Source organism: Ochotona princeps, chromosome 26, assembly GCF_030435755.1.
Source record: "Ochotona princeps isolate mOchPri1 chromosome 26, mOchPri1.hap1, whole genome shotgun sequence".
Taxonomy (NCBI): Eukaryota; Metazoa; Chordata; class Mammalia; order Lagomorpha; family Ochotonidae; genus Ochotona; species Ochotona princeps.
In genome coordinates, this window is record NC_080857.1 from 25,574,138 (window position 1) to 25,600,382 (window position 26,245).

Genomic DNA, 26,245 nt, shown 5'->3' on the forward strand with positions numbered 1-26,245 from the left:
GGATTTCCCTTCGGGTCAGGTTACGCCCCAAAGCGCAAAACAGAGCGCCGCAGGCATCAAGGACGCCACGTGAAGCCAGCCGCACCAAAGGGAGGCAGCGTTATTTAGGCAGCCGGCTTCTGCCCCGCGGGCCTCCACTCAGTCCCCCTGGGCCTGGCGCCTAGAGCGCGGACGGTGCCCGGGCTCCCCAGCCCCAGTTCCCTCCACGTGTCCTGTCTTCCCAGCAGTCTCCTTTGCCGCCTCAAGAGGAAAACCTCCTGACAACTCGAGGTCTGTGGACTACCACTCCCAGAAGGCGACGCGCCGCCCTCCGTCTCCGCCCTCCTCCGAGGGGACGCGCAGGCGCTCTGAGCTCCGTCAACAAGCCGACCAGGCTTGGATCGATTGCGATGCTTTATGGGAATTGTAGTTCTTGGGGACGCACGCCGGGCCTTTAGTCGGAAGGGCGAGAACTACAAGACTCGGCTGCCCCAGCGCGCCGAGCTCGATCACGTGGCAGGGGACCGACCGGGCGTGCGTGCCGCCGTTGATCCGGTGCTGCAGTGAGGAGGTGGTTCTCGCCCGTGTTGTGTGTGTGTGTGTGAGTGAGTGTGTGAGTGAGTGAGTGTGTGAGTGAGTGAGAGCGCGAGCGAGCGAGTGAGTGAGTGAGTGTGTGTGGGGGGGCACTCGGCCTGTTGTCCCCTCCACCCTTCCCCCTTCCCGCCGCCGCTGCAGTGGCCGCTCCCTGGGCCGTAGGAAATGAGCGATAACGATGACATCGAGGTGGAGAGCGACGTGAGTCCCGGGGCTTCTTCCTTCCCGGGCGGGTTGTCAGGCGGGGACAGCGGCCGGGGCGCTCCACGGGGCGACGGCAGGAGAGGAACCGGGCGGCCGTCGCCTCCTCCTTCCCTTCCGCTCCCGGCTCGCTCCCCCTCGGGACTCCTGGCCGGAGCGGCCTCCTGGGACTGCAACTGGGGAGCCGACTGGCGGCCTCTGGGATGTCCCCCATCCCCACTCTACAGCCGCCCGCTGGCACCCTACCCATCTCCAGGTTCCGTGGGACAGGGAGGGGGTGCGCCCGGGATCCCATTGTCCGGATCCTGGGTGGAAGGACCTGACCCTTGGGGTCCGCCGCCATCGCCTCCTCCCGTGACCCGCCGACCTCAGGAGGGGCGAGGCTGAGCGGAGAGGGGTTGGGGAGTGTCCCAGAAGCCCGAGCTGGGTCCGAGGGGAAGGAGAGAGTGCTTGGCCACCCCTCTGGCCCCGGGTCGGATCCCGGAAGGAGGACGGTGGCCCTTGGGACCCCCTGCCCTGCTACCGCTGGGGAGGGTGGGGTAGGGGCGTGGGGTGGAGAGGGAGGGGTGAAGCGCTGACTCCCCTCACCCCCACCCGCCGCTTCCTCCGCCGCCGGCATTTTCTTTCTTATTATTGAGTGTGAGGTGTTAAAAATAACTTCTATATTTTCTATTTTTTTTCTCTCTTATTCCAGGAAGAGCAGCCGAGGTTTCAATCTGCGGTACGTCTCCTACTCTCCATTTCGTTTTCATTTCCGTTCAGTTCTAGTCCTTTTTGGGGTCAGAGAGAGAAAAAGAGATTGTTGTAATACTTACTTAATATGGTAGTAAACTCTTCCTGTTAATCGCCCAGGTGAGGTGGGGCCCGTCCTGGGATTCTTGGGGTGGGGGGTAGGGAACGTGTTTGCAAATCCCATAATTCTAGATTGTCAGCTGGTTAAGCGGTGAGGGAGAGCAGCTGTGTGTGAAGAAATGAAACGTTCTGTAGCTTTCACGTGGGCTTCCAGCCGCGGCTGTGTTAAGTGGGAGATGAGAAGAAAGCCTGCTTGGAAGCAGCCGGCAGTGTGGCTGCTGCTCCTCAGGGCCCAGGAGCTGGGAGACAGACTGAGGGCCAGGGAGGTTTTGAATCCTTGCCTCGTAATAGTTTTGTAAGGATGAAGCAGTAATCGCCCAGACACGTGACTGCTGGAGACTGGTCAGGCCCCACACAGTGCTGCAAGCAAACACTGAGGGGGTGCCTCACTGGGGAAGCAGAGGTGTTAGACATTTTTCAAAGCAGTTCTGTCTCTGCCGATTCAGAGGGATGCTCCTCTGCTCTCGGACTTGGCCTCTTAGTGATGTGCGTGTGGCTAGATGAGAAGAGGAAAAGAGGAGGTGCCAGAGGCTCCCACAGAAACACTAAGATGTGCGGTTCAAGAACTTGTCTGCTGGGGGTTGGGGAGACCAGGCAGGGAAGCCGATGCGGACAAAGTGAGGCTGGAGACTGGACACACGTGTCCTTTCCTGAGACGGTCACTCCGTGACCCCCAACAGCTGGTTATGTGGGAGCCAGCACCTGCTGTGGCCAGAGCTTTCTGTTCTTGAAGACATAGTAAGAATGCTGAACTTGGGCATTGTTTTTTTCTGGTTTTCAGAATAACGTGTGGCACTGCTGGGTGGGGGCTGGTTACAGTTGGTGGGCCGCCGCTTGTAAGACCTTGAATGGGAGGCCAGCTGTCTCCTGCCCCTTCTCTTGGTCAGAGCGAGCGAAGGTGAAGACAGCTTTTTCCTGGCTAGTGGTTGTGAAAAATGACTTCTCGAAGTATTGTCACGTGCTCACATTCTCACATCCATGTGCACGTTGAGTTCCTCTTGTGCATTACACTCGTCCCCACTGATGTGGACTTGGAGTTGGTTTTGCGTGCGGAGCCTCGTTTCCCCTGTCTGGCCCACGGCCTGATCCCAGTTGGAGGGAGAGGGTCGCGCAGTTAGGATCTGTGAGTTTGGGTTACAATGGCTTCTCAGTGAGAGGACAGTTCTCTGTGGATGCACGGTTCCGGACAGAGCTCTCATCCACATGAATGTCAGTGTAAATTTGTGTATTAAATTATTAAAATATTTCCGCTCTCCTAGAGTGCGCAACGCCTTGTTTTGTCCAGATGTTTTTAGTTTGCTGTTAAGATGCCGAGATTTTTCCCTTTTGATAGTAATTTTGACATTAACTTGGCAAATCTGCTTGAGACTTTAGTATTTTTTTTTAGAAACTTTTAAAAAATATCTATTTGTATTGAGAAGGCAAGTTTACAGATTTATGCCTTTCCCAAGCTATAAGCAGCAGAGAGCTGAATCGAAAGTGGAGTAGCTGGGACTCACTGGCGCCCAGGTGGGATGTCGGTGCTTGCAGGAGGAGGATTAGCCTGTTGAGCCGAGCTCATCAGTAGCAAGGAGAGAAAAAGCAGGTCTATTTTTTTGTTAAAGCAGATCTATTACAGATGAATTTCATAATGTATCAAACTTGCAAATGTGTAGGGTTAAAAAAGGACCTTTTTTTTTTAGTATTTGTCTGAATGTATCTTTCTCCTGAGATTTAATCTAAATAAAAATAAATTGGGGGGGGGGGCGGATTTTCTGTGAGTTTTGCCTTAGGAAAAAGGTCCAGTAAAACAAAATTGAATGACTTAATATGTAGAAGGGCAGAGACCTTTTTGCAAGTTACCTGCAAAAGATTCTGGGAGTCGTCAAGTCAGGAGAGACAGCCATTGGCATGTGTTGTCGGGACCAAACCCAAGCCTCGCCAGGGAAGTGCAGGCGAGTCAGTGAGAACAGAGGAAGTGAGGCCAGCTGCAGCAGAAAGTGAAACTGACTAGCCGAGTGTTTTCTCTGTGGCCTCTGGTGCAGGAGGACAGCCCCGTCTGGCTGTGCAGGCCCATGCTTCCCTGCAGACTTTCATTGTGTTTCTGGAGGGAAAAGGTTAACATCTTAAAGACATGTCTCTGTCTGAAACCAGGATCTTTTGGGCAGGGGAGTCCCTGCGCTTTGCTTCTGCCCAGGCAGTGTCTCTGGGAAACAGTGCAAGGGCACGAGACGTGGCAGCCAGGCCGGGTGCGTCCAGAAACACAGCTTCCGTGGCGGTGGGCGGTGTGCGCTCCGAGTGTCCTTGCAGATGTGTGCAGGACCAAGTGTATCACCTCTCCAGGCTGATACATTTTATGTCTCCGAGCTCCTGGCTTCCCCAGCAGTCCTCTTGTATGCCAGAGGGAACAGGCCGAGTGACCACTGAGGTTGGAATTCACCCAGGAAACCACGGTCCGTTGGCACGACTCGGCCACCGGGCAGGAGTGACTCCCCACGCCTGTGTTCTCTGCTCGGAGTGCTGACGGTGGTGGCAGAACTGCCAGGTTTCATTCCTGGGTGTACTGTCGGTTTTCGAGTGGAAGGCATTCTTATATTTAAAAGAGTCCTTTATCAAGATGCCAGCAGTGTTGAAAGAGTTGATGCAGGAATTCAACCTGAGTTTCACTTCCAGCTTCCTGACCGAGGTAGCCTTCCTCTTGCCTGGCTCTAGGGCAATGCCATGTTTGGATAGGACTGTTGCCAGGTGATAGGAAAAGCCTGGAAAACAAACATCTTGGTTAAATGATGTTGGGAATGTATCCCAGCTGGGCTTCAGGAGTGCTGCTAGGAAATGGAAATGAATCCCTCCTGTCAGGGACCTTGGCGGACTGCTCTCATCCTGGCTGCGCCTAATTTCATGTTGCAGTTTTCGTGTCGGTGAAAACAATCAATCTAAGTTGCTTGCAAATTGAGTTGTATTTATCCTAGCTGTCTTTTTGTTTTTGTTTAAGATTCATTTTAGTTTTATTGGAAAGGCAGCTATACAGAGAGGAGGAGAGACAGAGAGAAGGATCTTTTGTCTGCTGGTTTACTCTCCCAAGTGGCTGAAATGGCCAGAGCTGAGCCGATCCACAGCCAGGAGCCAGGAGCTTCTTCTGGGTCTCCCACGTGGGTACAGGGTCCTGAGACTGCTTTCCCAGGCTACAAGCAGGGAGCTGGGTGGGAAGTGGAGCAGCTGGGATTCGAACCTGCACCCATATAGGAGCCCTGCGGTTACAAGGTGAATACTTTTGCTTCTAGGCTACCGCGCCAGGCCCCTACCTGTTTCTTGGGTATGGAAGATGAATAGCTCTTCTGAGGAGACGTGGAGACCAATGTGTTTGTAGTGTCCTTAGTGTCTAAAAAGAATTAGTCTGATAATTCTTTTTAGTATCCTCTTTCCTGTGAAATGCAGTCTGCTAGTTTCTGAAGAGAAGCCACTCTTGGGCCGGCAGCTCTGTGTTAGGATTGACTCCCTCTGGAAGTGTGGTGGGGGTAGGGGCCTGCAGTGTCTGGGCTCCTGCCATGGTTCTGGGGAGCTTGCATGTCCTCTCTAACCTCTGTTAGCGTTTACTTCCGCCTGCTGTGGGCCTGCCCTCGCCGGAAATAAGGCTGCTGGCCAATAATGCCTTGAATGAGGAGGCATTCTCTGTACAGTAACTTGAAAAGAAATAATTTTAAAAGATTTCCCTCAATTTTGCATAGATAGCTGCAGCCTGGACGACCTCCTGCCAGATGAGCAACTCTTTTGGCCCACAGAGCACTGTTTGCCTTCAGCCTGCAGCCGCGGTCAGGCACCCGTGCTTGTTAGTGGCAAAGATGGACAAATTGTAGGTGGAGACTTGAGTTCTGGCTGCCGGTGTGGAAAGTTTGGTAGAAATCAAGCTGAAGTCGGAAAAAAAAAAAAAAAACTTTGGCAGAGATATCTAAGCTGGAAGCGATTTGGTGCGGTGCCTCCTGCTGCGCATCTGGGCCCCTCCTGGTGCTGTGTGGCCCTTGTTTCTGTTCGCTGGGCTGCCCTGCAGGAAGACTTTCCTGGCAGAAACTGCGCAGCCTGTGTGCCCCGAGAGCAGGCAGCGGGCAGCTCCTGGAGAGCTTGGGGGCTGCTGCACAGCCCTGAGGATACCTCTGCTGTCTGCCTAATTAATTCCACAAGGGCACCCGCCATTCTCATTATCAAACATCTTTCTTATTACTGACAAGAGAAAGCGGCCTGAGCCTTATTTATTTATTTATTTATTTTTTGCTCAAGACACAGGGTGTATACACCCCGCACCCGCTGTCTCCTTTAACCTGTTGGATTCTGTGGGAGGCTCTCAGATGCCAGGCGTCTTCGCTGGTTTTTTCTTAGCTCTGAAGTCTGAGCCCATTCTGAAAGAGCTCCAGCAGGTGAGGACAGTTAGGAAGGCTGGAGGCAGGAGGGAGCAGGGGCGAGCAGCGTCAGACTGGATGGACCTGTGGTTTGGAAGTGTTTCCCTGTGGAGATGAATGTATTTTAGTTTTTCCTGTGCGCCTTCAAGCCACCAGCGATGCTGTTCACAGTTGCCGGACTAGGTGTGTGTGTTCTGCATGTTTTTAACTTGTTCCTGCCAGGGAGGCTTGGGGAAGGACAGATCCCTCCTTACCACTGTCTCTCAAGCCTACACGGAGCTTCCAAGCTGGCTCCGTGTAGGGGCGTAGCAGCCCGGGGATGGACATGGCAGCAGAGATTGGTCTAAGATTCCTCCCTTCTGGTAGTTAAATTGGGCCTGGAACCTCCGCAGAAATTCCACCCACTGCTTTGAGAACAACAGGCCTCGGCCCAGGCTTTCTACCAGTCAGTGGACTGCTGCCTTTTCCTTGTGGAGCCAACTTCGCAAACTTGGCTGGCTCCCCAGATGAGAAGCCAAGATTTCTGCTAATGGTCCCCAGCCAAGTTCACTTACAATCCTCTAACCAAAAGACTTGTTGTCCATTTGAGTCCTTTCAGAGCCCAGTGAATGGCAGGGGGTGGTGCAGGGCCGCGGATGATTTTGGTGTCAGATTATTCCTAGCCCCACCCCTTCAGCACAGGCCCTCCGGGAAATGGAGCACAACTTGGTTCTGGCCTGTTTGAGATTTGCGGGGCTCCCCCAGAAACAAACCGGACAATTAGGATTTGATTTGTAGCAGTGAGGGATTGTGGGTAACCCTGATGCGCAGAGCTTCTGTGCACAGCTCTAAGCCAGGAGGAGGGCCATGAGTCAGAGTGATTTAGTTGACAGGAGTATCTTGGACTACTGCTGGAGACCCAAAGCTGGGTGATTAATTTGCATGTAAATAGGCCAGGTTGGGGGGATATATTAGGAGGCCTTCTAAACTCCTGTCTAGCCCTGGCCCAGCTTATCTTTGTACAGATAACTAGAAGGAACAGTAAGTCAGCGGAGGGCCAGGTGGTTCACTGTATTGCTGTATTTCCTTCCTTCCCAGCTCTGGTGTTGTGATGTTGTAATGTCTCCCTCTGTATGCAGATCGCTTCTTCAGTTGTTCTCTTACCCCCTCTTCTCCGTAGTATCCCATTATCCCTGTGGTTTAGTAGACATTCCTTTTTACAATGAATTCAAATTTAGCAAGATTAGGACAGCTCTAGAAGTGCTCCTAGCCTCTCTCCATTCCCACCTGCCCCCCACAATCTCCAAAGGAAGAGCGCTGTTGTCTGGGGAGCCATGACTGTGATGGGAACCACATGTGTGACTCAGCAGGGCTGCAGGTGAGGTGTTGGGCTTGGAGATCTGGAGGTCACCCGGATTACCACAGCCCCCCGCCCCCAGGCCACTCTTCCTGGGTGTGACTCTGATGCACCAGGCTAGTCACAGAAGACCTGCAAGTACTCTTCTTCTCCCAGGTCTTGTCTTTGTGGGAGATGTTGTCTCTACACCTTGTGGAGTACAGGGATTCTCCTGAAATGGCGTTAATCCTCTGCTGAGGAGAGTTGCTTGTTCAAGTGTCTGTCCCTCCAGGTAGATCTTTCCAAACAGAAGCCCTTCCAGGTTAGCTAAGGGCAGCTGTGTGTGCGCCGTCATTTCCTGAGATGAGGTGGCCTGGGGGCCTCCCTGCGGGTTAGTAGGGGCTGTATCCCCGGTGGAAGGGATGCCCTGGGAATGGGGACCTGCTGAAGCCCCATGGCTGTGGAAGCCCAGCCTGTTGGCTCTGACCCCCTTGCCAGTGGGTTGCTGTTTGTGAACCCAGGCAGGACAGGTCAGAGACTTAGGGTGTTTAAATACTGCTAGATGAGCCTGACCTGCAGACGCTTGAGGGTCAGAAGGCCTGCCCATGCAGAAGTGCCTTTTCCCACTCAGCCTGGGAGGGAAGCCTTGGCAGGGGAGCCCCCTGGATGTACTTTCAATCGTCATTGTCTCATAGTGGTCTCGGGTGCATGCATCTGGGTTTCTCGGGCACAGTTTCTGCGATGTGGTTTACAGTCTTACACCTGGTGGCTTCTGGGGGCCTGCTGAGTAGGCCAGAGCCTCACGATGATGGGCTTCCCCTGGACGGTGGCACTGCGCTAGTGACCTGATCCTCCTCAGGCACCCCCTTTCCCAGGGGCTTCTTACAGTGGGGGGGGTCACATCTTAGAAAGGGGCCCACTGGCGCCTGTCTGGTCACCTCCCAATCACAGGCTGGTGGCTTCTGTCACACAAGCAAGCGGGGAGGCACTGATGTTGCAGGAGAGTCTCACTTTGTCCCCACAAATAACTTTGATTTTACTTATGCATGAGCTGGATGCCTCGAGCTACTGTGGATGTTCCTGTCGCAAGCCTTGCTCACCCCTTTCTCCCCCTTCAGCAGAGCCTTATTCTGGAGACTCCTAACTGCTCTCCTCGACAAGTCCGTCCCCATCCACTCGCCAGGGACAGCGCTGACACCATACACTTCCAGGCTGCACGGCCCTCGCCTTGTACCAGGCTAAAGGAATGGCCTTCCTAATGTACTCTTTCTCCCATTCTTCTAGGCCGACAAACGAGCTCATCATAATGCGCTGGAACGGAAACGTAGGGACCACATCAAGGACAGCTTCCACAGCCTGCGGGACTCGGTCCCGTCCCTCCAGGGAGAGAAGGTGAGCTGCTTGGGAAAACTGGCCGCTGCTAGCTAGGGGCTGCTGCTGCTTTCTTCTTATTTTAGTTAATTTAGTTTTATTTGCAAGGTGTATATACAGAGAGGAGATACAGAAAGATCTTCCTCCACTGGTTCACTTCCCAAGTGGCCACAGCGGCCAGAGCTGAGCCGACCTGATCCAAAGTCAGGAGCCAGGACCTTCTTCCTGGTCTCCTACATGGGTGCAGGGTCCCAAGGGCTTGAGCCATCCTCTGCTGCTTTCCCAGGCCCTAACCTGGAGCAGGATGGGAAATGGAGCATCCATGACTAGAACGGCACCCATAAGGAATGCCGACACTACTGAGTGGAGGATTCACTGGTAGAGCTACCATGCCCGCTGCTGGGGACTTCTCGTAGGGGGCACTCATCTACATCTGGGAAGAGTTGGGGTCAGGTGCATCCAAGTGGCAGCTACTCTTTAATTTTCTTTGTTCTTCAAAAGATCATTGATTACCTTCCTTGTGTTTTTGTTTATGCTTAGCAAAGTAGATCAGATGTAATGGAGCTGGTTTGTATGATAGCAGCTGGAGTTGTGTTTCAAAATTCATATTGTTTGTAACAAATTACTCTAAGTGGGCGCTGTACTATGCAGAACACCAGATTGCTGAGGCCGGTGGTTCCCAGACCAGCGCAAGAGCTTCTTTCCTGTGACTCAGTTGGTGAATGCTTCCCAGCATGGCTGAACCAGCATGGGCAGCCCAGCAGCTGTTGCTTATGAGATATATAAAAGAACATCTTAAGTTTGGGAACAAAAGATTTGACAAATAAAGAGACACGTTCCTATGAGACAGGGGAAAAAAAATAACCACTGTTCACACATGTAACAAACATACTCCCCACTGGTGACCTTCCAGAAACCAACATTTTTCCCCAGAGGGGTAGGCACCAGCTGTTTCTACATTCAAAAAACAAAATTAGAAGCTTGATGCCTTTGGGTTGGGGGTCACTCCTTGGAATTTGGAGAACACAGTTTTTTGCCCAGTTCTTTTCCTCCTTCACAGAGTGTGGCTGGCTGCTCTCTGCGGCAGTTGGAGTAAGTGACCCAAGGGGAGAAGCCCTGTGGGCTTCTGGTACAGTGACCCACTGTTTTAAAGAAACAGCTGTTTTATTGAGAATGATCTTTGCTCTACCTGGTTTAGCTCTGGAGTGGCATCCTAGGTTTGTTTAGTTATCCAAGATCAAATGTGGAAGCATTGTAATTTCCTTCTGTGTGTGCTGTCCCTCTGCTAAGTCATGTGCTTTATGCTCTAAGATGCAATCTGTGTGTCTGACGCGTGGGGTAGGTCTGACTTATATGAAAAACAACAGATCATATGAATACTTGATATTGCGAAACCAGAATCTGCCATGCTTAAGTCGACTTAGTGTGGACTTGGTTTAATGGCTGTGAAACAAGGTACTTGCCTGGACTAACAGCATTCCTGGGTCAGCACTGTCTGAGTATGCCACAGGAAACCTGGGCAGTCTGACTTGCGCTTTAGCCACCTTTGTAGCATGTGCAGCAGGGCTGTGCTTGTCTGAACTGTGGACGGTGCTTATGCCTGTTCCTCATTATCGGTGCGGATAGCTTTGATGCACTCATCGGGGAAGAGCTGTGTTCTTCTGAGCCTCTCTTTTTTTTTTTAACATTTATTTTTATTGGAAAGTCAGATATATAGAGAGGAGGAGAGACAGAAAGATCTGTTGATTCATTCCCCAAGCGGCCGCAAAAGCTGGAGCTGAGCCAATCAGGAGCCAGGGGCCTCCTCCAGGTTTCCCACTTGGATGCAGGGTCCCAAGGCTTTGGGTCGTCCTCAACTGCTTTCCCAGGCCACAAGCAGGGAGCTGGATGGAAAGTGGGACCGCAGGGATTCGAACCCACACCCATATGACATCCTGAGGTGTTTAAGGCGAGGAATTTAGCTGCCAGGCCACCGCGCAGGACTCTAAGCCTCACTTCTAACCAGGAGGGCACTGAGGCAGTATTTCTCAGGGGTGAGCTGTGAATCACCTTCCTCAAAATCAGTTTTTCTGGCACAGTCCTGGGAATCTGTATAACAAGCAGTCAGGTGATTTGAGAACACTGGAGGGGCGGGTGAGGCACAGTACCACAACTACACCTCTTCCTCATCCAGCCCATTTTACATTGCCAGAACATTCTTCCTTAAATCCTTATAATCGCATTACCCAGAAGCCTGATTGTTGTCTCCCTTCTTCAAGGAAGCTGACGGCTTGAACCTGGTAGCACTGCTGACTGCAGAGTTTGTCATTTATTTTGGTGTGATTATTCACTCACTTGCTGTAATCAACAGGGGTTTACTGAGCATTTATTGCATGCCATTCTAGATACCAGGAGTACAGCAGTGAATAGAACAAGACAAAATAGAAGCTTTTATTCTGATTAGGAAATGGTAGAAAATACAGGAGTAATTATGAGCATCAGGTAAGGGATGCAGATAAAACGGAAGTTGTGCCTTTCATGGTTGGGGCATACAAGAAAACTCGCTGGCGTGCTGACAATTGAGCAAGAGCTCCGGGTCTGTCTGGAGGTGAATGTTCGAGGCAGGTACACTTGGCATCTAGAGGCAGGAGCCTGGGAGGAGTATCCCCAGGCCAGTCAGGGAAAGTGCCAAGCGGCAGAGTGGCCAGCGTGGAGTGAGCAAGAGGAAGGAACTAGAGATGCCATTAGATATGTGTGAGGCTGAGGGAGCGGAGAGATTGGGCAATGGGGTTTTGTAGAGCCCTTTGAACAAAGCCCCCATTTGAGAATTTACCAGATGCTGTTCTGATTTCAGAATCCTGTTGTCTGGTGTTAAAATTCAACTGTGTGACACTGAGAGTGAAAAACAGAAGTGACTGTTAGCTCTAGACAAACCCAGCCCCTTCCCTGTGAAGAACGCGGCCTTCGTGTCGTCGTCCCCAGCACTGCTGCACAGGTGCACGAAGTCTAACAGAAGACTTTGGTCTTGCAGACTTAGGAATTTCACTCAGTGTTGCAATCTTTTCAAATGTGGTGTTTGAACCAAAGGAAATTGGCTCATTCTTGATTTAGATTGCTGTAAATGTGATTGTGACATCATGTGAATATTCATGAAATGTTTCTTTCGCTATGTGAGTTTTGGGAAGCTTAGACTAGGTTCCTGAAGGGAAAGCCTTTGATTTCCATAAGCACTTAGCATTTGGATTATCTGTCGTATTTGTTTTTTAGAACAAAATCACTATTGATTGAATACAGTGCTAACCAAGAATAGGAGATATATGTGTGAAAACAGAGCCTTCAATGTGAAACCCAAACTCCATTTGTTGCCCTTGTTTCTACTCCGAATTAAACAAAGATTGGGCACCTTTTGCTTAAATTAAAAAATGAGTGACTAGCCAGCGTGTGTATTGTAAGAAGAGTCAGTCTGCCCTGGAAATTCCATGAATAGGCAGGCACCTCTCAGCCCGCGGGACTGTCAAAGGAGGAGACCTTCAAGAACCTGGTCCCCAGCTGGAGCAGGCCAGAGACTAGTTGCAGTGTCTTGTCCTTCTGTCATACTTTCAGGGCAAAGAATTCATGGATGTTGTAAAACAGGTAGGGTACTTTTTTCCACCAGGGGTCATTTGGATATTTATAACATTTGCGGGCCATGTAAGTTCACCAACTTAAAAATTAGCCTGCGGTGGATTATTTTGAGTTCCAATATTTTTTTTTTCTTTAGTGGACCTCATATGGCATGTGGGCCAGATACTCCCATCCCTTGTTTTAAAGGCATCTTGCTTAAAAGCTTTTGTCTTGGAGCTTCGCTGGGCAGTGCCCATCATCTGTATGTCACACTGGTGGTCCAGGTTATGTGTATATGTGACTGAAGTGCAGCATAGAGGATGGCTTCCAGAATACATCAGTTCTTAGAGTCTTCCTAGCTGCTCTTAGCCCCCCCAAAATAGACCACAGCAGCTGGGGGGACCCATCTGGATTTTGCCGTGAGTTCTAGAGTTAACAAGCAGACCCTTGAACTTGATGTGCTGCTTCAGTCTGCTGCTCCTGTGGCTTTGCAGCTGGACAGGGAGCAACCATCAGCTTATCAACCAGTGTCACAGGGTGAGGGCGAGGTGAACTGTGGCCCTGTTTTTTTTTTTTTCTTTTACAAGGGATTGTTAATTTTCCTGACCAGAAACGTTTAAGAGTTTTTGGTTGGGTACTAGGAAGTGTTACCCCAGTGGGTTATTGGCACTGAGGTCTCTGTTTTCTGGGAACAAGACCTGGTGGTGGTCCCATCAGTGAAGGTGTGGTTATGGCCTCCATCCCATAAGTTAGCTGTTGGTGCCTGAGCCACAGTGATCATTCCCGTCACACTGTCTCGCCTCATCACTGTGCTGTTAGCAGTGATTTGGCATTCGTAGCTCTTCAGCAGTTGAGAGCACTTACTTCTTATTTTTTTAATATTTATTCTTATTGCAAAGTCAGATTCACAGAGAGAAGATGACAGAGAGAAAGATCTTCCGGCCACTGGGTCACTTCCTAAATGGCCACAACAGCTCAGCTGATCCGAAGCTGGGAGCCAGGAGTTTCCTCTGGGTCTCCCATGCAGGTGCAGGGTCCTGAGGCTTTGGGCTATGCTCTGCTGCTTTCCCAGGCCACAGGCATGGAGCTGGATGGGAAGTGGAACAGCTAGGATACAAACCAGCACCCATGTGGGATCCAGTGCATGCAAGGCGAGGACTTGAGGCACTGGGCTATGGTGCCAGGTCCCACTTTCTCATCTTCAGTTGCTTCCTCAATGCCTGTTTATCATGCACTGCTGTCTCAGGCAGTTGTACTCTGGATTTCTGACTTCTGGTTGGAGCTATGTTGAAAAGAGAGAATCTAACCACAAATGCAACTTGTAAAACTCCAGGATTTCTTGTATTCAGCAGTAAGTTCTGACTTTCTGATTTGGATGTGAGGATGTGTGGCACGTGGTTGGTTCTGAGCACGTAGCTGTGCAGTGGAAGCCAGCGGAACTGGCAGGCTTGCTCAGCCCTTTCAAGAAGGCACCAGCAGCCAGCGCTGCGCCCACACTGTGTAATTGTGAGCCTTGTGAGTGCCGTAGAGTCTCAGAGGCGTGATGGGTGCTGTCTGCTCCGGAGGGTCTTGTTCTCTTGCTGAGAGGAGGAGTGCACCTTACAATTAACAATAATAAGATAGCCGGCTGAGCTCGAAATAAGAGGTTTGGAACCTTGAACTAATGTCAGTTTCATTTTCATTAAAATCTGCTTCCCTTAACAGGTAGATGTTGAAACCAAATGGGGAATGTGGTATTTCTTAAAGCCAAGTACTCATGACACCTAGCTCAGTGTAGTTTTGCATATCTCTGTGACTGTATAATGACTGCCTGTCTGCAGTACCCTGAGTGTGCGAGGAAGTGGGGTGGGTCTCCTGGGCCCTCCTTGCCTCTGTGCTTGGTGATTTAACTGAGGGCAGTGCTCACAGTGTCCTAGAGGGCTCATTGCTGTGGGTGCTTTGGAGGCGAGCCGTGCATCCAGCCACACTGTGTCACATCCTGGCTGCTGGAAGGATTTTAAAAAATGAAGTGTGAACTATAGCCCCAGGCATTTCACCTCACCGTTCACTGAGGTTACTACCCGCCAGACTCCAGTTTGGGCAGTTGCCTTAAATTTTCTATGTCCTTCAGACTTAACGAAAAGGAGAGACAGTGAGAGATCTTCCATCCCCTGGTTCACTCCCCAAATGGCCACAATGGCTGGTGTTTAGTCAGTCCGAAGCCGGGAGCTTCTTCTGGGTCTCCCACACCGGTGCAGGGTTCCAAAACTTTGGGCCATAAGCAGGGAGATGGATGGGAACTGGAGTAGCCGGGACACAACCTGGCACCCATAGGGATTCTGTTGCTTGCGAGGTGAGGACTTAGCCATTCAGCTATGACACTAGACCCAAATTGTCTACATCTTAAATAGTTGCCCAGGTCTCCCTTAACTCCTGGCTCAGGAATTATAAATATATTTTTCCTTTTTAAGATTTGTTTGTTTTTTTGAAAGGCATAGTAAGAGGAAGAGATAGAGATGTTCCATCTGCTGCTTCACTCCCTAATTGTCCACAGCTGTCAGGTCTGGGCCAGGCTGACACCAGAGGCCAGAAGCGCCATCCTGATGTCCCCCGTCTGTTCATGCCATCATGTGCCTGAGCAGGAGAGGAGCAGCCAGGCCCTGAGCCAGTACCTCCATGTGGGGTGCCAGCCTAGCAAGCACCAGTTGAAGCTGCTGTGCTGTGGTGGCACCCTCTGTCAGTGTTCTTGCTGCGTGCTTCACGTGGTGTTCCCAGGGCTTTAGTTTTCTATTATTAAGATAGTCCACTTGCCTGCCCTTTCTCCTGTTTGCGTTTTTGGGGCGGGGTGGGTCTGTTGCCCCTTGTGGGTTTGTCCAGGAATGTCCTCCTTGGCTTCTCTTCCGTAAAGTCCACGCCAGCCTCTGTTCGTTGATTTCCACTGAGGATGCCTCTCCCCCCGCGCCCCTGCATGAGACCCCTGCACTGATTCCTAGCTGTGTCCTTGCCGGCCAGTCTCCCCCTGCTGCCCTGGTATCGTCAGTGCTTCACTGCCTGTGGAACCTGTAACCTCGGAGGCCGTCTGTGAGCCCTGCTGTGTCTGTGACTCTTGGCCTACAACTGAAGGGTGTGCTCCTCGCAGGCAGACGCTGTGTCGCTCAGGTGTGGAGACGGGCCTCCGAGCTGGGAACAGACGCCCGCCCCTGTGTGCATGCCGAGCTCTGGACGGGGAGGGACTCACCAGTCCTCCCCCTGTAACAAACCATAAAAACATGGAAGAAGGAAGAGCAAGGCCTCCTTTTCTCCAACACAGCTGCAATGTTTGCTTTATTTTTCAATATTTTGTGAAAAGGGCTGCTCAATGGAGATCTAATGTAAATCACAAATACTTTTTTAGAAATTTTATTTTTCATAAATACCTTTTAATGTTTTAGAAAGATTTTTATTGCAAAGTCAGATATATATAGAGAGAGGAGGAGAGACAGAGAGGAAGATCTTGTGTCTGATGATTCACTCCCCAAGTGACCACAACAGCCAGTGCTGTGCCGATCTGAAGCCAGGAGTCAGGAACTTCCTCCAGGTCTCCCACGTGGGTCCCAAGGCTTTGGGTCGTCCTTGACTGCTGTCTCAGTCCACAAGCAGGGAGCTGGATGGGAATTGGGGCTACCGGGATTAGAACCAGCGTTGATATGGGATCCTGGCACATTCAAGGCAAGGACCAGAACTGGCTGCTAGGCCACCACGCCAGGCTTCCACAAATACATTTTAAATAGAAATTAATTTAAATGTAATTAAACTTTCTGTTGGACACAGCAAAAAAGTGAAAAAGTGATAAGTTAATGTATTTTAAGGAAGCTTTTTATCTGATATTTAGATAGAAGTGACTTCATGTGATCAGTATATTGAAAGTTGTTAATGAGTTGTGGGCATTTGGCCTGACACAGCATCCTTGGGGGCGCCGCATCACGTTGGAAAGCCTGAAATTCGGTGTCGTCCTAATGTACACCCAGGGAGGAGGCCACTGATGGCTTAAGCAGCTGGGCCGCTGTCACTCAATGTGGTAGTCAGAAACCCAGATGGCGTTCTTGGCTTCTGACTGTGGTCTGACCCAGGCGCTCGTTGGTGCAGACATTTGAGGAGTAAGACAGTGCACGGAAGCTCTAGCTCTCTCCACCTTTCAGATAAATCTTTTTTTTTTTTTTTAAGACTTATTTATTTTTATTGGAAAGTTAGATATACAGAGAGGAGGAGATACAGGAAGTTCTTCTGTCGATTCACTCCCCAAATGGCTGCAACGGTTGGAGCTACACCAATCTGAGGCCAGGAGCCAGGAGCTTCTTCTGGGTCTCTTACATGGGTGCAGTTGCCACGTTCCGCTGTTTTCCCAAACACGTTATCAGAGAGCTGGATTGGAAGTGGAGCAGCTGGGACACAAACCAGCACCTATATGGATGCTGACACCATAGGCGAAGACTTAACTTGCTATGCCATAACACCTGCTCCTGTGAGATTTTTAGAGATTTTTCTTGGATTAAATCTTTAAAAATTTGATGTGTGTTTTACAGTTGCAGCCCATCTCTATTCAGAGCCATCATTTTGCAAGTGTTTAGCCACTTGTAACGGACTATCATCCTGAATAGCATAGCTAAAAATAAGCTCCCTACCACCACTGCCTGTCTTAATATGACTGTAGTTGGCACCATCTTAAAATGCATATCAAAAGAAACTTGCCCCTCTTTTTTCCCCTCCAAGAAGCTGTTTCTCAGTCTGTAGATGTGTTGCTGGAGTCCAGGAAGCAGGCAGTGGTGACAGCATTTGTGTGTTCCTTCCTGGTTCCTTCGTGGGCTTGCTTTCTGTGGCTGAGATGGCACGCTGCGTCCACGTCATGCCGGGCTTCATGTGTGGTCATGAGGCATGTTTGTGTTAGTTTGGGTTGTGTCCACTTTCTACATTTTGTAAGTCACACAGAGATGAACAGCTTGTCCTGCCTGTTTCCACGGACCAGGTTCCCAGAAGCTGACTTTCCAGGCAGGCATCTGAGCAAGGTTTCTTCTGTGTGTTGGAAAATGCTTCGCAGGAGGAGTGTTCGTGGGTCCTCTTGTTTTCAAGCAAATTCTAAAAACTAGGCTTTGGGTAATATTTTGAGAATATCTGCTTCATCATGCTGGTTGGGGGAGGGGGTGATGAGGAGGGATGTTTTTCAAGGGAGTAACTGATCTAGTACGCAGAAGGTAGTAATTGCTTTTATGTGTTGCTTATTGCCCATGCTAGTAAAAGCTTTTCCACATGTTGATTTGCTGGCTGTTTCCTCTTCCGGGACCATGTGCTCTTGTCCTGAATGACTGAAGTTGGAGGAGGAAGTCCATACCTTCACTCAGGCTACAAAGACACATGGCAAAGTAGAGTTTGAAAATGATTTTTGCATTGACCCTGAAATACATGTGTGACCCCAGGCTTTAGGTAAGCCCCTTGCGAAGGGCTCACGTGGCATCGTGCTAGGAGCAGGGCACCTGCCCAGGACCTTTTAGCCAGGCCTGCTCTGACCCCACAGCCTTCCAGCCTGCCTGCTTGGCACTGGTGGGCTCCGTTTTTGAAGGAACTGGTTTGGTGGAGACCTACATCAGTTGTGCAGGAGCTTTCGTTTTTGTTTTCATAAGACGGTTTGTTCAGACAAATGGTGCTGGCTTTGCCCTAGCCCTCCCTCTGCTTTCAGAGGTTTTGGGAAATGCATAGATAACCTTTTCTTCAAAGTAAGTTGTAGTGCAGTAGTGCAAAGTCAGACTGATGACATCGGGTGGGTCAGGCAGTTCTGTTTTGGTGTTTCTCCAGGCATGGCAGTTTGGTTCTTGGGGGAATAGAGCAACTGTAACAGCAGCCCAGAAGACTATATTTTTTTAAAAAGATGTATTTATTTTTCATTACAAAGTCAGATATACAGAGAGGAGGAGAGACAGACAGGAAGATCTTCCGTCGGATGGTTCACTCCCCGAGTGACCGCAATGGCCGGTGCTGCACCAATCCAAAGCCGGGAATCTAGAACGCCTTCCGGGTCTCCCACACGGGTGCAGGGACCCAAAGCTTTGAGCCATCCTCGGCTGCTTTCCCAGGCCACAAGCAGGGAGCTGGATGGGAAGTGGAGCTGCTGGAATTAGAACCGGCACCCATATGGGATCCCGGGGCGTTCAAGGCGAGGACTTCAGCCGCTAGGCCACGCCGCCGGGCCCAGGAGACTGTATTGTCAACAAAAAGGAAGAGTGATACATACAGGCCAGACCATTGTTTCTCAAGCTGGCATTCATGCCTCCAGAAGGGCTGCCAGCCCCTGCTCTTTGCTCACCCATGCTACCACCTTCTAAAGCAACATGGAGCCTTACACAGAACTAAGTTACTGCGGTACAGTGTACAGCTCCACACGCGTTTGCAGCTCTTGCTTGTGTATGACAGTGTTTGAGAACTGCTACCTTCTGTGTGATTTAATAGCACTGGACTTCATGTGAGCATCGTTGCTTACTACTTTCAGAATCCTTTTCAGAATACTTTTCAGGGACCTTAATGTGTGGTAATAGTCGCGCTGTCTTGGGTTGGGGGTCACTGACATTTCCTTGCCCTCTCGGGCCAAGTCCCTTCTGCTCGCCAGCCACCTCCCCACCCCAGACTTCTGCTAGGAGCCTGCTTGCTGTTTCTCATGACTCTATCGGAAGACAGGCTGCTTGCCACGCTGTTTTAGTATGGTTACTGGTTTTCACTTTCCAACCCAATTCTAAAGACTCAAGTCTTCATCATGACTTCTCTGTCCATGATTCTGGCACGTTTGTCTTCCCTGGCCCTGCATGCCTGCCCATCTTTTCTGGTAGCTCCACCTCAGCCTCTGTTCTTCCCCGAGTGTCGCAGGGGCCTGTGTTCACGTTCTGACTCGGCTTCCTCTGATTACGTAACAGCGGGCAAGCGCCTGCTCTATGCCTCAGGTTGCTCATGTATAAACCAGGCCGTATGAGGATGCCTGGTTCTTAGCAGTATTCAGAGCTGCCGCCTTCATCTTGCCCATCTGTAGTGCTTTGGGCCACTTTGGGTTTGGCGTGAACTCTGCCAGGGCTGCCAGTGTCCTTTGTTGGGACTCCTAGAGGTGCGAGAGGCTGACAGGTGTGTTCAGCTGGGGTGTGTTCTGTCTCAGGGCAGTGTCCAAACTGTTGGCGAGTCATTTCTGTTCCAAAAAGTAGAATCCCAATTAATGGCTTCCAACTGTCAAACCTAGCTTGGGGTGGGGGTGGGGGAACACATTTAGGTGCCTGAGTTACACAAAGGCAGCACCTTAGCAGTGGATACATTGACTCACCAAGTTCCTCCTGGACAGTCACACACACGTGAAGGCTGTCAACTGACTGCTGACCAAGAACGTTTTTAGAAAACAGAAACCGAAAGCCCAGGGCCGGTCCAGAGTCCAGGCAGTCACTCCCAGGGCCTCCTGCTGCCTTGCTCACTGCCCACGCCTTCACTCTGGCTGCTCAGGTGTCCTGTGCGCTTGGGGAAGGTGGATGGAAGCGAGGGGGTTTTAAGTAAACCTCATGTGGTCTAGGTTTAGTCTTTCACTTTTTCTCCCCTGCACTGCTCACACATGCACCTTTGGGGAAGGGATTCTGTAATTTTTGTACTTTGTTGTTGTTGAGTATCCTGCCTGAGAAGGGCAGAGTGAACTCCAACATTCCTGTGGACTTAGGGAGGGGCCGAGGCACCCTACGTGACCCGAGGCACTTCTGCTTTCAGTAGGGGCTGGAGGAAGGGGGGTGTGCAGTGCATTCCACAGGCCTGAGCCAGGTTCAAAGCTGTCCAACTTGCTTTGGGGACCTCTTGTTCCCAGTCATTCTGTATTCTGAGCATGTGTGAATTTTATCTTAGTCCAAAACCTCCTAGCTGTCACCGGTGTGTTTTGACCTGTCATGTTGTCTGTGCCACTCGCCTTCACTTCCTGGTACCACTTTCCTAGTTTCCTGTGTAGCGTTTGAAGGAGAAGCTGGTGGCACAAAGACTTTGTCCCAGCATGGTCACTCTGCACAGCACTGTCTGGGGACAGAGATGTTGCCTTTGTTTCTTTTCGGTGTCACACATGCATGGGTCGTAAGTGAGAGGGAGTGTTGTCTCCTGTGGAGAGTTAGTTGAGAAAGTAGTTTTAATGTGGGCAAAGTTAGAGAGAGGGTGGGATATAAGCATGCGTGGCGGTTCCATCAGTGACAGAGGGGCTCAGCTCTGACCAGCAGTAGCAATGCAGAGGAGTGTACGTGGGTCACAGTGCCTTTGAACATCGAGTACAGGATGCACCTGTCTCCTGAGTGCCCGCATTTCCTCGTAACCCAGCACCTGTCGCGTACCACACTGATCATTATGTAAGAAATAAGAAAAACTTTGTCTTCAAGTATATATAAAAGGTTTTAAATATATATATCAAGTTTATATTACTTGATATATTACTTGATATAAACATCAAGTAAGTATATATATTTATAATACTTGAAATATGTGCACTTGAAAGGCACAGCCTCAGAAACAGAGAAAGAAAGGTTTCCCATCTCCTTGGCTTACTCCCACGGCAGCCAGGGTCGTGCCAGGAGCTTCATCCAGAGTCTCCCACGTGGGTCGTAGGGCCCCAAGCACTTGGGCCATCATCTGTTGTTGCCTTCCGAGGCCTGTTAGCAGGCAGCTGATGAGCAGCACAGCAGCCTGGGGTCAGACCAGCACTGGGATGTGGGAACAGCTTAACCCGCTGCCACCAGACTGCTTATAGTCAGTTTTAATTTCATTTCCAATATGTAGAACACGGGTGTAAGTCCTTTCTAATTGTGCTTTTCTATTTCATTTTATCACATAATAGTCCCTAATAAGGTCCTTTTTTGCAGAAAAGGGAATCACCATTGGCGCTGTCCTGTGCTGAGCCCTCCTTCCCGTTCCACACGTTGACTTACCCAGAGAAAAACAGCTGGCTTGTTCACCCCGTGCCCCTTCTGGTGCTGTTCTTCCCCGTGCCCTGGGACCTTTCCCACAGATTGCACCCGGTCTAATGCGGGGCTCAGTGTTGAGATAGGAGTGTGTTTGTGGGTAGCAGTGAGACCCATGCTTGGCACGCAGTGACCGTCTCCCCGGCCAGAAGCCATCTTTCCCCTGGCCTTTCTTCTAATCTGTACTAGTCAGGTTACACCTGTCAGCGCTGCCCTGTGATTTGTCTGCGGGGAGATAATATTTATCTCCTTACTGGAGAGCAAGTAAGCCTCTGGCCACAGAGGCCATGATCCAGACCGTCTGTCTCCCCCAACGGCGCCTGCCTGGCACCCTGCGCATCACTCTCCCCAGATAAAATGCTGATTACATAGCAACTGCTCCTCCTGAAGAATTTGCCTTCAGGGTACCATGAGCACACGCACTGGTGAACAAGCAAAGCCACTCTAATGCCAGCTCCACCTGAGATCTGCTAGTGGAAGTGGTTGGCATCTCATAAGAGGCTGGGCTTGGTTTTGCTACCTTGAGTGTGAGTGCACCATGTACCGACACATGCGCGCTGTGGCCCCCATCAACATTCTGGCTGTTCAGGGACCATTGGAGTTGTGATGTGGTATTGGCAAGTCATGCCTGCTGGAATACTGAGTCCTCCTTCTGCTGAGGAGGCCCTGGCAGGAATGTCCTGCCTTGGGCTTTCTAAGGCTTTTTACCTTCATACAGGCCGCACTGACTGGCTGGCCAGCCCTAAGTCACCCTGAGCCTGTGTGTGACCCAGAGGATCCCCCCAAGCCCCATTAACTTCCAGTGGTACAAAAACCTGATGTGTATTTTATTGGTATGTTACCTTGCTCACCAGCTAGGACATATTCCAGGAGTTCTGTGGCCATTGTACAGGCGTGGCTGCTGCTAGAAATGGCCCAGTCTCCTGGCCTTCCTGTGTTGACAGCTGTCATGAACATCCCTGTAGTCAGGAAGGCTGACTGAGTGACTGAGCAACAAGTCGGGCAGAATTCCTGACAGTTGAAGGTGTGGCTCTCATCAAGACCCTGATGGGAAACGGCCTTCCTTTCCATGCCCATCCCAAGCCAGCTCCAACTAGGCTCTTGCTCTGCTCTGTGCAACAGCTGCTCATAGTCGGGCCCTCGCGGAGAGTCGGTGGCCTGCTCTGGGATCTGAGTAGTGTTTTAATGCTTTCAGATGTAGCCTTGCTGAAGACTTAAAAATGGTCTCAAGAACCACAGGGGTTTGGGAGGAGTTTATAGTCGGGAGTCAGGTAGACCCAAGTTTCAGTTCAGGCTGTGCCACTATCTAGCTAGTGATTGGAGTGAACCAGTCCACTTCTCCAGGTTTTGGGTTCCTGGGGCAGCTACTTCTGAGCCTGTGCCCAGGAGGTAAGCTCCGGGAAGCACCTGGCACAGAGAAGGCCCTGGCGAGCTGTTAAGCTCTTCATTGGCCGCCTTCCACGTCCCTCTCCGGTCTCCAGCAGCCCATGCCCTTGCCACAGAAAGGCACGGTTTGCTCCCTCTCTATCTGGACTCAATCTTTATTTTGTTCCCTATTTTTCTTCTGTTGCAACAGGCATCCCGGGCCCAAATCCTAGACAAAGCCACAGAGTATATCCAGTATATGCGAAGGAAAAACCACACACACCAGCAGGACATCGACGACCTCAAGCGGCAGAATGCTCTTCTGGAGCAGCAAGGTGAGCTGCTGGGCCTGTGGGGCGCCTGGCCCTGCCATGCCCTGGTCAGCCAGGGCTTCCACACCTGGGCTTGTAGGGTCCAAACCAGTCATGGAGCTGTGCTCCAAAGCAGCCTCGGCCCTGCCTTGCGGGGCTGAGGAGCTGTCAACAGGAAGGCCCGAGCAGACAGTGGAGGCTAGGCAGTTGGCCGGCTGCAGACCTGGATCTGTCTCCGCCTCCGGGCTCAGGTGTGCATCTGTGGTAGGGCTTGAACCTGGCATCTGGTGTCTGCCAAGAGCTTGGAAATCTAGAGTGGAAAGTGCTGTGTAAGTACTGGAGGCTCCAAGGTGTGCAAGGACAGTGAGCCCGACCCGTGGTCATTGGTAGTCCAATCAGGGCAGCCCGTGGGCCAGGCCCCTGCTGTTCTCCAATGCTCACACCCGCCTTTTCCTACAACCACAGGGGAAAGCGAGAGCTGATCAAGGTCTTTGTTCCTGGGGAATTCACTTCTCTTCCTCCCTCATGGAAGATGCAAGTAAAAGGAAATGCAAGTAACGACTGGGGTTAGAAACCTCACATAAAATACGATGCAGTACAGTCAATGGGCTGACTTTGCGGGCTCCAACTGAGCTGAACCAAGGGCTGGGCAGTGGGCGGTGTGAGCGGGTTGGTCACCGGGCTGCCACCTGCATGTAGGGGCTCCTGTCAAAAGGTCCAGGTACTTGGTGTGTGTTGGTGACTTTTTTCAAGTGTCCAGCTTGTCATTCCAAATGGACTTGTACATGAGAGCAAAGCCCAAACTGGTCCATGGCTAAGCCACCTGAGGTCATCCTCTCCTCATGTGGTGGGGCCTTCACCCGCTCATGGAGCTTGGCATTGCTGGTCCGGCTTCTCTCGTCATTGCCCTGCTGACTCCCACGGGGAGCTCACGCTCCGCTCTTGTGTGGCAAGATGGTCACATCCTGTGCCTTCTCTTCAGGGTCAGCAGGGATTGTACAGTGACTGCTGTGTTGCTGTGCCCCCAGCTCCAGCTGGGAAAGGAGGGAGGGCCACCCTGTGCTGTGGGAGTTGGCCTGCAAGCCCTTAGGAAGAGCAGGCTGGACCCTGAGACGGATGCTTGGTGGCCCCCCATCTGTAGAAGGCTGTAACACGTTCCCTTGGTTGCCTTGTAGTCCGTGCACTGGAGAAGGCGAGGTCAAGTGCCCAACTGCAGACCAACTACCCCTCCTCAGACAGCAGCCTCTACACCAACGCCAAGGGCAGCACCATCTCTGCCTTCGATGGTGGCTCGGACTCCAGTTCTGAGTCGGAGCCCGAAGAGCCCCAAAGCAGGAAGAAGCTCCGAGTGGAGGCCAACTAAGCTGCGTGGGGCAGGCCAGCAATAAAAACTGTCAGTCCCCAGTCTCAGCCTCCTTCCGTTCATCAGTAGAACCTTCACAACCATTTAAGAGACTCTTTTTCTTTCTCTCTATTTTCTTTTTTTTTTTTTTAATTTTTATGTAGAAGCTCTTGGACAACAGCTCTCGTTCTCCTTCCCCAATTCCATTATTTTTTAAAGAATTTATTCCCTTCAGGGATTCCCTGTCCCCACCAGGAGTTTTTCAACCAAAACCCCCCCAACTTGGCAGCTTTTTCAGTGGAGGACAGACGGCCAGCCAGACCTCGCAGCACATGGCGTCCTGCCCACCGCCCGGCACCTGCGGCCCTGCAGGCTCACTGGGCCCGGCCTCTGGGGCTCCCTCACCTGTGTGGGATAGACCTTTTGAATCTGTGAACTGCTCTACATCGGGAAGATGACCAATGTGGAATAATCAGAATTACTCCCTTCCTGTGTAAGGGTTTTTTCTTCCTTCTAAAAAGTTATTTATCGCTCATATCGAAAGACCAAGATCCTTGGAGAAGTTTGTGGCATACACAAGTGGGGACAGATTGGCAGAGTCTGGGGCCATGTCTCCTGCCTCTCTCAGGCAGCTGTTTATGCCTGCAGGGCCAGCCCTGGGGATGGCTGCGCAGCACTCAGAGTGGTATGTATGGGGGAGTGGTATGGAGCGAAGCTGCCACCAGTGAGTGGTGGGAAGGTGGTGGTATCTGGGGGCGGGACAGGGAGGGAAGATTGGGTGGGGTAGAGATTTTGTATTGAGGGCCAGTGATGATGTTTTGATATTTATTTCCTGCTATTGAAATTTGAATCTGAGTGAATTGTCCCTACTTCTGATGATGTCGGTAATGCAAAGCGACAGATTCATAAAGTAATGATCAAATCTTCCTTTCTTTCTGCGTGTATTTCTAAGACATAGAGCCCGTTGATTTTTGTATGTAAATACCAAGAGCGATTTACCTGGTACTAAACCCGCACTGGAGTGCGGCCTCCCTGCCCTCCTTGCCCCTCACCTACTCTGTTTCCTGCTGTCCTGGACCCGGTCTCCACTGTGTGACCCAGCCCTGGTTCTGGCTGCGGTCAGCAGGTCCAAGGGAAGGGCTTTGTGTGTTTAGGTCTCATTCCTTTGTTTCCTACTCTGTTCCCAGCATTTGCTGATTTCTAGTGTGTACTCGGTAGTCTCAGTCCATGTTTGATTCCATTCCATGGAAATAAGAAGTATGTTGTACATACTGCCCAAGAGTCGTCTTGCAAGTTAAGGCTTCCCTCTTTACTATAAGACTATAAATAAAAACTTATTTTATCCTTCTTGGTGGTGTCTTCTTGCCCCCTGCAAAGGCCAGAAGGAATGAGCCTTCTGGAAACTTCTGGGCCTGTGTAGAAGCCTGAGAGAGGAGTGAACATCTCTGGGCTTGCAGAACCAGAGCTGCTTCCCTTTGGCTGGGAGGGCCCAGCTCAGCCTGCGGGCTGGTGGCAGCGGGGGCTGGGGTGTCTCCGCTCACCCACCGCAGGCTTTGAAGGTTCGAGGCTGCAGATGCTGCGGAACATGTGGCCTTGGGGGAGCTGGCAGTCCTGTGCTGTGGCTCCTGTCCTGTTGGGAATGTGGACTCTGTTCTGTTTCTAGAGTGCCCAGCTGCAGTCAGAGGGCAGTGCTGACAGGATTATGGCAGTGTCAGGCTAGGGACCCAACCCCAGCTTATACTTGTCTGTGTTTGGAAGTATTTATGACCAACACAGGGTGAAGTGTGGATTTTCCTGGGAAATGTCACTATTTGTACACCAACAGAGGAAGTAGAGGTGCGTCTGATATTTGGGGGGAGGGTGGGGAATATCAACTTCACAGAGAGGAGAAACAAAGATTTCCCGTCCACTGGTTCACTTCCCAAGTGGCCATAACAGTTGCAGCTGAGCCGATCCAAAGCCAGGAGCCAGGAGCTTCTTCCAGGTCACCCACGCAGGTG

At 51.1% G+C, this 26,245-nt stretch overlaps 1 protein-coding gene across 7 annotated transcripts; it reads left to right on the top strand.

Annotated features, from left to right (window-relative positions):
• The first annotated feature begins 499 nt into the window (after window positions 1–499).
• Window positions 500–25,592, top strand: MAX (MYC associated factor X). 7 transcript variants are annotated; one of them, XR_009244246.1, is made up of 6 exons: window positions 500–774; window positions 1,469–1,495; window positions 8,596–8,703; window positions 22,804–22,927; window positions 23,369–23,469; window positions 24,079–24,181. XR_009244246.1 is itself a non-coding variant. In XM_004584474.2 (5 exons), the coding sequence occupies exons 1-5, from the start codon at window positions 739–741 to the stop codon at window positions 24,264–24,266; spliced, it is 483 nt and encodes a 160-aa protein (XP_004584531.1). In that variant the 5' UTR covers window positions 505–738; the 3' UTR covers window positions 24,267–25,592. The 7 variants fall into 7 exon arrangements, 4 of the variants coding, with proteins under 4 accessions (XP_058511144.1, XP_004584531.1, XP_004584532.1 ...); XR_009244245.1 differs by having other exon boundaries at window positions 23,369–23,453; XR_009244247.1 differs by lacking the exon at window positions 1,469–1,495 and having other exon boundaries at window positions 23,369–23,453.
• The last annotated feature ends 653 nt before the right edge of the window (window positions 25,593–26,245 follow it).

Coding starts and splice junctions, on each gene's coding strand:
- MAX (XM_004584474.2), top strand. CDS start 739: ATGAGCGATAACGATGACATCGAGGTGGAGAGCGAC. Junction 1,496..8,595: donor AGCCGAGGTTTCAATCTGCG/GTACGTCTCCTA, acceptor CCATTCTTCTAG/GCCGACAAACGAGCTCATCA. Junction 8,704..22,803: donor CGTCCCTCCAGGGAGAGAAG/GTGAGCTGCTTG, acceptor CTGTTGCAACAG/GCATCCCGGGCCCAAATCCT.